The 12728-nt window shown below is 52.3% G+C and overlaps 1 protein-coding gene across 1 annotated transcript; it reads right to left on the reverse strand.

Moving 5' to 3' along the window:
- Positions 1-723: 723 nt before the first annotated feature.
- Positions 724-5976, reverse strand: LOC143960696 (integrase/recombinase xerD homolog). The gene is made up of 2 exons (XM_077469503.1): positions 5803-5976; positions 724-3219 (listed from the first exon to the last, which is right to left on the reverse strand). Exons 1-2 carry the CDS (start codon positions 5945-5947, stop codon positions 2243-2245), a joined length of 1122 nt encoding a protein of 373 aa, XP_077325629.1. The 5' UTR covers positions 5948-5976; the 3' UTR covers positions 724-2242.
- Positions 5977-12728: the final 6752 nt, after the last annotated feature.

The raw sequence follows: 12728 nt of genomic DNA on the forward strand, positions 1-12728 counted from the left end.
GTAATCTGGGGAGTCTGTGGTACTATTTTTTTTTACCTCTCCCTATGAGTAAAAACAGTACATACAACAACTGTTTAATTCAATCTTATTTTATTCAGAAAAAAGGATGAGAAAGAGAAGGTATACAACACAAGCAGGAACAAGATACACCAACATTATGCTTCGTATGTGCCTGAACAAAAACATGTCTATGGTACATATAAATGGATTGAAAGCATGTAAATAAAGCCTACCATGACTAGTGTAGTCTGAATGTTCCCCTTATACTATTCCTTATCTATTAGAAACGAGACCACACCATAGGTTGGAGTAAACTGGCCACAACAGCCTTTATTAAACATAACTCAAAATTACTCCAATAACTTGTAAATATGAAAATATATAAATATATAAATATATATAAATATATAAATATAAATATAAATAACTTTATTAACATTAAACCACATTTTAATTAACATTAACTGCCCATTCTGGTGATCTCTGACGGTGACCACACTTAAACCAATACCCAATCACTGCGGTACACCTGACCAACTTCCCAAAGGCCTCCACCTGTGACCGGTCGGAGACAACTTCCGCCAGTGAACATAACCGTATTCCCTCCAACGTTCAGGAATACCCAGAGGGGCCGATCGTTAGATGAGCCCCCCACACCCTCAGATCCCTTCTGAGTACCTGTCTACCGTCAGAAACCACCAGAAAACACACCGCCAATCAAGAAAAACTTTCAGCTGCCGTGACAACCGATGAACCTGAAAAAGAAGAAAAAGACCAGCAACAAAACACCACAAAACAAACACATAACAATAGGGCGGGAGGGTGGGAAAAACTGCCTCCTCTGTGTCACACTGGGCTCCGAATGATTCCTTAAAGCCACACCTCTCCCTTTTATGTGACCCCTCCCCTACACTGAACTTGTTTCCTGCAAACCTTTTCCTGAACTCCACCCATAAAGCTTAACCCTCTGTGTCCCTCATCCACACTGTCATGTCCAGCACTCCTTATATCATTGCATTCTTAATCCGTGCTTCTCTTGACTAGTGTAGTCTGAATGTTCCCCTTATACTATTCCTTATCTATTAGAAACGAGACCACACCATAGGTTGGAGTAAACTGGCCACAACAGCCTTTATTAAACATAACTCAAAATTACTCCAATAACTTGTAAATATGAAAATATATAAATATATAAATATATATAAATATATAAATATAAATATAAATAACTTTATTAACATTAAACCACATTTTAATTAACATTAACTGCCCATTCTGGTGATCTCTGACGGTGACCACACTTAAACCAATACCCAATCACTGCGGTACACCTGACCAACTTCCCAAAGGCCTCCACCTGTGACCGGTCGGAGACAACTTCCGCCAGTGAACATAACCGTATTCCCTCCAACGTTCAGGAATACCCAGAGGGGCCGATCGTTAGATGAGCCCCCCACACCCTCAGATCCCTTCTGAGTACCTGTCTACCGTCAGAAACCACCAGAAAACACACCGCCACAGCCCGAAAGGGTGACCCCCTCAACCTTGAGGGCCGCCCCACACCCGAAGAGCTTTCTGTATGCCCTCCTGTAAGCCAAAGGACCAGAGGTCAATCCCCACATCCGATAGATGAACGCCATCCCGCCTAAGATAAAGCCCTACATTCACCTCCAATTCCCTGTGTCTTACCACAATGCCCCCGTTCTGCACTACAAACCGCCCAACAACCTTATTAACCCTAATCCTAGTTTTCTCGAGGCTGGCTAAAGACCTGGCCCCCCGCCACACCGTTCTGGCCACAATGTCCGACCACACCAAAATGGTGCCCGGGAACAGGACTCGCATGCGCAACACATCAGCCTTGATATCCGCCAAAATGTCCTTCACTTTCCGAACTCCCAGGTCATTGCCCCCCGCATGAACAACCAGCACATCCGGGGGCCTATCCCTCAAAGCGAAGCGCTCCACCTCCCTCATGACACGCTCCCACCTCATGCCCGGGAAACCCAACCACATCACCCTAGCAACCTCCCTGGGGATACCCAATTGCCTGCCTGCTGGTAGAGAATCACCTCTCCTGGCCCCCCAGCAGACGTACGAATGCCCCAGGATCCAAACGAGGCGTTGAGAACCTCCATCTGGAATGAAAACAAGAGAAATAACACAACAACCAAAGGAATGTTACAAGCACAGTCCTCCCCCCCATAAATCCCACAGCAAACAACCCCCAGCCGCACCCTCCTTACCCCAGTAGCAACTGCGGCCGGACATAGGACCGGAACCTCCGGGACTCCCATCTACCAATCCGGCGCACCACCGCCTCCTCCAGCCCACATCGAGCCGCTTCCGTGGCCGCCCCAATCCGAAAAGAGTGGGACGCGTAGTCCCGCTCATCCAAACCCACCGCCCTCAGGCATTGCCGAAAGACCGACACAAATTGAAAACGGGATAGAAAAGAGCCCTCCTCGTGCACCAAAAAGGGGCCCGCCCCCACAGGCCGTACCGCCCGGAAAGCCCGTACCGCCGCCACCGGGCACACTACCGAGCCCGGCAGGGCGAGCAGCGTAATCGCCACTCCCCTGCCCCGTTGATCAGTCTTAGACCTACGCAACCGTATACTCACCCGATCCGCAACCACCTGCACATCCTGATCCAACAGACCCCCAGCCACCCGTTTTGAGCGACACACCAACTCCCCGATCCTAAAAGCCCCATAAAACGCCAACGAAAACGCTGCCGTAAACAGAACGGTCTCGTAAGCAGACGAGCAAACGTCCACCAGCCGAGAACAAATTGCCACCAAATTGTCAAATGACACCGGCCGGCGCGCATCCCTACCCTTCCAATCCCTCCTGTACCCTTTCAACGTTTGCCTCACCCAAAAATCCTTCGTCCCGTCCGGCTCCCCCCACAGTTTGAACAAAAAGGCCAACCCCGCCAGCTTCCGCTCAATAGACGCGGGAGACAGGCCCGTCTCAATGTTCCGGGCAACCCAGTACAATACCACCCAGCGCCGGTCGGAGCCCCGACCAGCCACTCCAACCTCCCGCAGGAACGCCCACCATTCCGCCCACACTCTAGAATAAGCGGACCATGTAGCCTCACTCAACGACCTTTTTAACCAACCTGCGGCGATTCCAAGGGAAGTTCCCACATCCACCCGGGGCATGGCGCCCCCGACTCCTCCGCTCCCGGCGCCAGCTGCCGGAACTTGTCCCACTGAAAACGAGAGAGCGAGTCAGCCAAAGAATTCTCCACCCCAGGTATGTGCACAGCATAAACGTAAACATTGAGCCGCAAACAGCGAAAGACCAGGTGTCGCAGCAGCCTGATGACCGGGGGGGAGGAAGCAGTCATCCGATTGAGGACCTGGACCACCCCCATGTTATCGCAATTGATGCGCAACTTCAAATTACGAAACTCCGCCCCCCACAGCTCCAATGCCACCACTATCGGGAACAATTCTAGCAAAACCACATTGCCCAACAACCCCGCAACCTCCCATGAGCGTGGCCAAGGTTCCGCACTCCACCGACCCCGGAAAAATGCCCCATAACCCGTTGAGCCAGCCGCGTCAGTAACCAACTCCACATCGAAGTTGCTCACTGGCCCCGACATCCACATAGCCCGCCCATTATACGACTCCAAAAATTCATGCCAAGCCCGCAGGTCCTCCCGGTGTTCCCTTCGCAAACGCACAAAGTGGGTAGGGGCGGTTACCCCGGCAGTGGCCCCCGACAGCCGTCGGCAGAACACACGGCCCATAGGGATGATCCGGCAAGCGAAATTCAGCTTGCCCAACAGGGACTGCAGGGCCCGAAGCTGAACCTTCGGCCGGCCCTGCATGCCTGCCAACTCCGCCTGCAGATCCCGTAATTTATTCTCTGGCAAGCGACACTCCATTGCCATAGAATCAATCACGATTCCCAAAAAACTCAATTCCGTCACCGGGCCTTCCGTCTTATCCCCCGCCAACGGCACCCCGAACCTGCCCGCAATGTGCTGCAACGTGGACAGAAGAATCGCACACACATTGGAGGCAGGCGGGCCCACGCACAGAAAGTCATCCAAATAGTGGATGACCGACTCCAGGCCCGAAACATCTCTCACCACCCATTCCAAAAATGAACTAAAAGCTTCAAAATAGGCGCATGAAATGGAACAACCCATGGGCAGGCACAAGTCCACATAAAACTTGCCCCGCCAATGGCATCCCAACAGCCGGAAGCTGTCCGGGTGGACCGGCAGAAGGCGAAACGCCGATTCCACATCCGCCTTGGCCATGAGAGCCCCACGACCATACCGCCTGACCCACCGTACCGCCGCGTCAAAAGACGTGTAGGAAACCGTACACGCCTCCGGGTCAATGAAATCATTGACCGACCCCCCTTTCGGAAAAGACAGGTGATGAATCAAGCGAAACTTCCCCGGCTCCTTCTTAGGAACTACACCCAACGGGGAGACCACCAGGTCCCCCCACGGCTGCACTTCGAAAGGACCACCCATCCGGCCTAGCGCCACCTCTTTACCCAATTTGTCATCCACAACCCCCGGGTGATCTAAAGCCGATCGCAAATTCCTGGCCAACGGCGGCACCCCTCCCAAAGAACAGGGAATCCTAAAACCGTCCCGAAAACCCAGAATTAACCCACGCGCCGCCGCACCATCCGGATACCTATTTAGGAAAGGAAGCATCCTTCCCAGGTTCACCGGCGTCATCCCTCTTGTGACCGGCGGCACTGGCACGCTGACCTTTTTTTTTTTTTTTGAAACAGCGAGACAGGGGGTGGGTGCCGCCGCACCCGGAGCACTCATGCTTGAAGCGGCACGCGCCTCCGAATTTACAAGCCCCTTCATTAAAGGGCCAGCACACCCCCCACTTCTTTCCGGCCGGCAGTCCCGAGGAAGACGCACTCCCGGCCCCCCCCTGAAGAAACGGAGTGGGCGCCCGCGGAGCAGACATAAGCCTCATCCAGAGGCTTATGTCCTTGTGATCCCACCGCAGGTCAGCCCGCACTGCCTTACGCTGACGAAACTGCTCATCATAGCGCAGCCAAGCCAGCCCTCCATACACTCGGTGAGCCTCCCCAATCGCGTCCAGGTAACAAAATAACGCCGAGCAATGCTCGGGGTTCTTTTCCCCTATCACGCTAGCCAATATAGCGAACGCCTGAAGCCAATTTGCAAATGTGCGCGGGATCAGCCGATACCTACGTTTCTCCTCGTCGTCCTTCTTGGAACTGTCCGGCTTAACCCTGTCCAAATTAAATTTCTCGAGGGGGAGCAAGGAGAAAATCTCCACATACTCACCCTTGCCGATCTTGTCCCGCACCTCCTGCTTCAAATGCGCCCCCAATGGGCCTTCGAAACAAACATAGACTTCGCACCGGGCAGCATCCGCGATCCTAACCAGGTCAGACCGCGCCCCCGGGTCCGCGGGCACCGGGGGGACCCCCGAGCCCACACCCCCCGCATCCGTGCTCCCCGACACCGCAGCAGGCGGTGCATCCCGCGCAGGAATGACCTCCGCCCCCCCGGCCCCCCCCACAGTACCCATCCAGGGGGCCACCTGAGGCGACCCGGAGCCCCCAGCAAACTTACCAACCAGGGCCTGCAGCCCCCCCAACAGCTCCTGCAACTGACCTGACGGCCCCCCCGGGGCCACAGGCCCCGCCCCCTGCGCTGAACCTGCCGCAACCCCCCCCAATACGTCCCGGGATCCCGTGGGCACCGCACCCCCCTGCGCCACCCCCATCAGATCCCGCAAGGCATCCGCCAGCAATGTAGACTCCCGCAACTTACCCGGGCCCCCAGGGGCCTCGGCGACCGGTACCGGTCCGGGTGTAGAAAAGGACCCCTCCTCCTCCTGGGACAGCTCGCTCTCCGAACCGACCTCTCCAACGCGCACCGGGGACGCGGCAATCCCCCTGTGCTCCGCGCGGTCCATCCGGTCCCTGCGATCCGGGACTGCAGGCAATGTCCTCCTCCCCCCGCCGCCCCTGGCATGCCGGCGTCTAAAACCAGCCCTGCCAGGCACCTTGGCAGCCTTCTGCGACCCACCCTCCCCCCCCTCCGGCATGCGACCCCCCCGGAGCGCCCCCCTCCCCCCCACCGCGCGGATGCTGGCCCCAGACCCAGCCTGCCGCAGATCCCCCGCCACGTGCACCCCCCCCCCCCTTGGCCTGCCGACCCAGAGCCATCCACACTCCCCCCCACCTCCACCGGGCCCCGTGCGGTCCCGGCGCCATTTTCATGCGGCCGTGAAGCCCCGCCCCCCTCCGTTCGGCGGCGTAACGACCGCCCGGACCGGGGGGAGCCGATAACCTGTCGTTTTGCCGGGGGGACCGATCGGTCCACCCCCGGGCTCCGGGAGTCACGAGGCGGCCGAGGAGTAGGCCCAGGAGAAAAACGCGCCGGAGGCCGAGACCTCCGCGCGCGCAGTGGAACCTCACCTGTCCCGCCGCCGTCCACATCGCCGTCCGTCAGGTCACCCACACGTTCCCGCAGCCAGTCCGCACCGTGCACCTCCGCCGCCCGTCGCAGCCGCGCGAAGAGTCCCTCGAGGTCCGCCATAGCAGAGGAGCAGCGAAAAAACTGCCTCCTCTGTGTCACACTGGGCTCCGAATGATTCCTTAAAGCCACACCTCTCCCTTTTATGTGACCCCTCCCCTACACTGAACTTGTTTCCTGCAAACCTTTTCCTGAACTCCACCCATAAAGCTTAACCCTCTGTGTCCCTCATCCACACTGTCATGTCCAGCACTCCTTATATCATTGCATTCTTAATCCGTGCTTCTCTGGAAACAGATAATGATATCAATCCATGTTTGGGGGAGAAGGGGAAAGGGAGAAGAGGAAGAGAAAAAAAAAATATATATATATAATATGTAAAATATATATATATATATATATATATATATATATATATATATATATATATATATATACACATACACATACATATAGACACATACATACAGATAGAGTAAAATAAATACAGCGTATAAGCTAAAGAACCTTTCGTCTTCAGCACTGCCAGGGGGGATCAAAGCTGACCCCTGCGCAGAACTCCAGACGGAATTATATAAAAACCTGTAGGATAGATATTACGTTGGGTTCTTACACCAGTTCAGGAACACTAGATAAGTCGGAGCCCGGATACAGTAGCTAGAGGTATTCCTAGGGGTGTATGGAAATATATAAAAAAAGAAAAAGAACCAGGGACATATAAAAGGGGGCATAGAGATAGGGGACGAGAATCACTCCATCATGGACCCAGGGCGACGCCGTCCAGGCCATGTTCAGCCCAGGAGATAAACTCAGAGGAATATCGGAACATGGACCATGATGTCCAGGTGAGAGTAAACTGTTCATTTTTACCACATTCCTCTGCCAACAGACGTTCCAGGTCCCTTATGCGGTCCACCTCCGTAGCCCAGTCCCCAAGGGAAGGCATGATCGTCGATCTCCAGTGACGGGGGATCACTACCCTGGCCGCCGCCAGGAAGTGTCGTAAAATATCTTTTTTGATGGATTTGAATGTACCAGGGAGTATAGATAAGAGAGCCACCTCAGGTGAGGGGTGGATAGAGGTCGCCATCAGCTTACAGTAAAGTTTGAATATCTGTTGCCAATACTTTTGTACCGGAGGGCATTCCCACCATATGTGTAGCATGGTTCCCCGGGAGCTAAGACACCGCCAGCAGGTATCTGGTACTCCCGGGTTGAAATGGTTTATCGTCGATGGGCATCTGTACCATCTCGTTACCAGTTTAAATCCCTTTTCCTGGGTCTTAGTGGCGAGGGATATTTTGTGCATCAGGATAAAGCATTTCTGCCAGTCAATAGGAGAGATAGGGTGTTGTAGTTCTGTCTCCCAGGCCACCGTAAACGGAGGGAGGTCAGGGGAGGAGATATTGAGCAAGAGGGAGTAAAGTTGAGACACCACATGCGTTGGAGGTTCTGCCTGCAAGAGCAGTTCCTCAAACCCTGTCGGTTCATCAAGGATATCTGGAATGGAGGGGAAAGTCCGGATGTAGGAGGTGGTTTGTTGTCTCTGCATCCACTGCATGGGATGACGGGAGGTCAGACTGGTAGGGGTATTTGTCCTTAAAGTGGGATCTGCCCGAAGAACTTGGGCAAGTCTCCTATGGTCTTCTCTTTGCCATGGTCCAAATTTTGATACACCCATAGCTGGAGGAAAGGCCGGGGTCCCAAAGAAGGGAGTCATAGGCCCCATATATTTTGATAAGCCCCTTTTGGTCAGCATACGGTCCCAAATCTGGATTGTGTGACGAGTAAGGTCGTTGAGAGGGCCCGACCCCCCCCGGACCATGGGCAAGGTCCATGGGAGGGCGGAGAGGTCTATCGGTTTCATATAACTTTCTAATTGAACCCAAAGCTTGGTGGAAGAGTGATGGAACCAATCTAGTATGCGCGTGAGCACTGCTGCTTTATGATACAGGGAGGCGTCCGGGGCTCCGGCCCCCCCCCTATCCCTTGGACGAGATAGTGTTTCATACCGTATTCTGGGGCGGGCAGCATTCCAAATAAATTTGGAGAACAGCTGGCGTAATTTCTTGAAGTACGAATTGGGTATGTGGATAGGAACGGTTTGAAACAGATACAGGAAACGAGGAAGAACGTCCATTTTCAAGGCATGCACTCTACCCAGCCATGAGAGCCGTTTTGATGTATATGTAGCTAGATCTGCCTGGGCCCTAAGAAGTAGGGGGGCAAAATTCAGAGCAAAGAGCTGGGACGCGTCCGCCGGTATTTGGATTCCGAGATACTTAATGGAAGAGGAACCAGTTTTGAAGGAGAAAGTAGTCGAGAGTCTCCGTATGTCCGACTTAGGCATGGATATATTAAGGATTTCTGATTTACTATAATTAACTTTGAAATTGCTAACCGCTCCGAATTTTTGGAATTCCCTCAATACTGAGGGTAAGGATGTGCGTGGGTGAGTCACGTACAGGAGCAGATCATCTGCGAACAGGGCAAGTTTAGTTTGAGTGGGCCCAACTGTTATGCCTTGGATAGAGGAATTGTTGCGTATAGCAACGGCCAAGTGTTCCATAGTTAGAACATAGAGGAGGGGGGACAATGGGCACCCCTGACGTGTCCCGTTGGAGATTGAAAAAGCTGGAGATAATGAACCATTCAGTCTAATCCTAGCATACGGAGAGGAGTATAGGGACATTATTCTTGCTACCATATTAGTTCCCAAGCCTATTTGTTGCAGGGATAATCGGAGGAACTGCCAGTCTACCCGGTCGAATGCCTTCTCCGCATCGACTGTTAAGAGGCATAGTAGAATATCATGGGACCGGGCATAATTAGTCAGAAGGAGGGTCTTTAGAGTATTGTCCCTAGCCTCCCGGCCACTCACGAATCCAACCTGGTCTAAGTGTATTATCCTGGGCAACAACGGTTGCAATCTATTGGCTAGGATTTTGGCAAAGACTTTCAAATCGACACCAATCAAGGATATTGGCCTATAGTTTGCACAGAGAGTGGCGTCTTTGTCTGGTTTTGGTATGAGGCAGATGTGGGCCTCAAGTGTTTGTGGAGGGAACTTAGATCCCTCCGTCAAGGAGTTGAACATCCTAGTGAGAAAGGGTGTAAGAAGGGTGGCGAAAAGTTTGTAAAACCTAGGAGTGAAGCCGTCGGGGCCTGGGCTCTTTCCACTGGGCGTTCCCGCTATGGCTTTGGCAACTTCGTACTCAGTGATAGGGGTTTCTAGGTCAGCAATGGTGTCTCCGTCCAATTGAGGGAGCGCGGTTTCCGAGACATAGGATAGTTTGTCTGCCAACTCGACAGGAGGGGAACCCACCTTGGGGTGCAGGGATCGAGCCATTGACCTACCACATTTATCCTGAAACTTATATTTGTGGAAAGCAATCTTATCCGAATATGTGCGTGCGGAGGCCTCATATAGTTCTCTGAGTTGAGATCTCGCCCTAGAAACGTCCGCCAGTGTGGTCACTGTCGGGGATCGTTTATGTTCAGTTTCTAGGTTCCTAAGAGTTTGGATTGCAGCCGTGATGGCGGCTGAGCGTTCCCTCTTTAGGCGTGTACCCAGTTGGATGAAGGTTCCACGTAGAACTGCTTTTAATGCTTCCCATTGAAAGGGCAGCGACGTCGTATCAGAGGCGTGGTCAGCAAAATAGTTAGATATGGTATTTGTAACCTGCGCCACACACTCCGAGTTTGTAAGCAACAAATCGTTCAACCGCCATGTCCACTCCCTAATTGGAGTGGAGGGGATTGAAAATGTCATGTGAATGGGGGAGTGGTCAGACCAAACCATAGGGTCTATGGTGCATTCAGGGGACCAATCTAGGCAGCTGTGGTCACACATTAGGTAGTCTATGCGACTATAAGTGTGATGTACGTGAGAGAAGTGGGTATAGTTACGGGATGTGGGGTGTAGCACCCTCCAAACGTCGACAAGACGCAGATCGTAGAATGCGCGTTTCAGTGCCCTCAGTTTGGGGAACGAGAGACATGATCGCGAGGTGGAGGAATCCAAGAGAGGTTCTAGAGGTGTGTTAAAATCCCCTCCCAAGACAAGCTTACCCTCCAGGAATCCTGACAGAATCTTCAAGTACTGTAACGCAGATGATACTGGGTTGACATTTGGGAGGTAAATATTAGCTACCGTAAATTTGGTGCCCCATAACAGGAATTTTACAAAAACATACCTTCCCTGGGGGTCAGACAAGTGATCAAGTATTTCTATAGGGAGCGTCTTATGAAAGGCAATAGACACTCCCTTGGTTTTCTGAGTCGGGTTAGTACTATGGAACCATCTGTTAAAGTATCTGCTGGAACAGGAAGGAGTGGAGGCAGAGTGAAAATGTGTCTCCTGTAGCAGAAGCACATTAACTAGGCGTTTGTGCATCTGGTAGAGGATTTGTCCTCTTTTAGTGGCAATATTAAGGCCATTCGCATTGTATGAACAAAACTGTAGCCTGGGTTGAGACGTCGCCGTGTGGGCCATGATAGAGTGACAAAAGAAAAAAAAAAATAATAATTAAGACAACAATAGGAAGGGTAGTGGAGCAAAGGGAGAGATGTCCAAAGACAGACGGGGAGGAAGAAAGGAGGGGGGAGAGACGTAAGAGAGGTAGGTCAGAAAGAGCCCCTGGGGTAAGGCGGCTCTAGAAGAATCCTAGAGTGTCCGTGAAAACGTAACACTTCGTGAAATATCACGTAGTAGGCACGGAATGTGCCGATCCTATGGAGGGGGAGAGAACGAGATTAGAATAGCCGAGTTGTGATCCCGACAACTTAGCAGGCACATATAACATAAGTGTAACATACCCAATGACCATGGCGTCTAATGCTCAATTTCGTAGGCACTAAAAAATAGAATGTATAGCTAATACCATGGTACCCTCGGGCTGCATAAACAATATAGGAATATAAACAAAAACAAAAAAAAGAAAACAACAGGAGTAAACAACAAGGTATGAACTGGCTAGGGGCAACATAAGGGCTCAGGTATTCCCATGTGGTCCCAAGGAGGTTGAACACACCAATTACCACATTCATAGCAGCTTTATCCAAGATTGTTGTCATAGCCTAGCTCTGAGAACAATGTAAACATACATCAGTTGCCCTCAACAAGGGCCACTGATCTCGAGCCACAGAGAAATTTGGGGTTGGTGCTGAGGAGAGACTTGGAATCCCCAGAACAAACCAGGGGACCATGTTCGAGACACGTCAAGTCAATCCGCAGGTCCAACGTTGTACGGAGACATAATGAATGTGTCCACTACAACCCAATAAACAACATCAGTGGTAAAGTCCACCCTTCCAGAGCCCCAGCAAGCACAACTGTACCAGCGGAGGGCAATGGAAGCTTCAACTACCCTATCCAGACAGCCAAACCACCCATAGCATTCAAATTACACGGTTATCAGGAGTCAATGGGAGGGGAACAAACGTACAAAGGGGAGGAAAAAACAGAGCATAGGGAACATTGTTAAGGCAAACCTGGCCTGTATCAAGGACAAGACCCGTAACCTCCTAGTGAGGAGAGAGCGTGCAGATTAGTCTTCTGGTGATGTGGCTCTCCGTATTCTGGGACCAGGGGGAACAAATCTAGGACGTGAGTGCCTCCGGCGTTGCAGGGGAGGACCCGGTAGTCTTTGACGATCATCTGGAGGATCCAGCCAATTTGGGACGGTGATAGGGTCTCGGTACAGAAAGAGGAAGAAGGCAGGAAGCTGGTCCGGATCCGATAGGACAAATTTGTGGTTATCCTCCCGGGTCACTTTGATGCTAAAGGGGTGACCCCATGTGTACGTTGCACCTGCTTGGCGAATCAATTCCAGTAGTGGGCGGACTACCCGCCGCATGTACAGCGTGTTGCGGGAAAGATCTGGGTACAGGTGTATGGAGGATCCGTGAAAGTCCAGTGGGCCCAGGCGCCAGGCCTTGCGCAAGATCTCTTCCTTCAGGGTATAGTAGTGTACCCGGCAGAGGACATCACGAGGGCGATCCCTGCCGTCTCCCCCCACACCCCCAACCCTATGCACTCTATCCAATTCGATGGGGGACGTAACTTCCCTCTCCAGGACCTGATTTAGGATAGCAACAATAGTGGGTTTGAGGTCATTACCCGAGGTTGCCTCCGGGACACCCTGCAGCCGGATGTTGTTCCTGCGGCTCCGGTTTTCACTGTCTTCTATTCGGAGCTGGTGTTGCCGCAACCGGGA

This window comes from Lithobates pipiens, unplaced genomic scaffold (genome assembly GCF_037356315.1).
Source record: "Lithobates pipiens isolate NorthernLeopardFrog02 unplaced genomic scaffold, aLitPip1_a1.2 Scaffold_8, whole genome shotgun sequence".
NCBI lineage: Eukaryota > Metazoa > Chordata > Amphibia > Anura > Ranidae > Lithobates > Lithobates pipiens.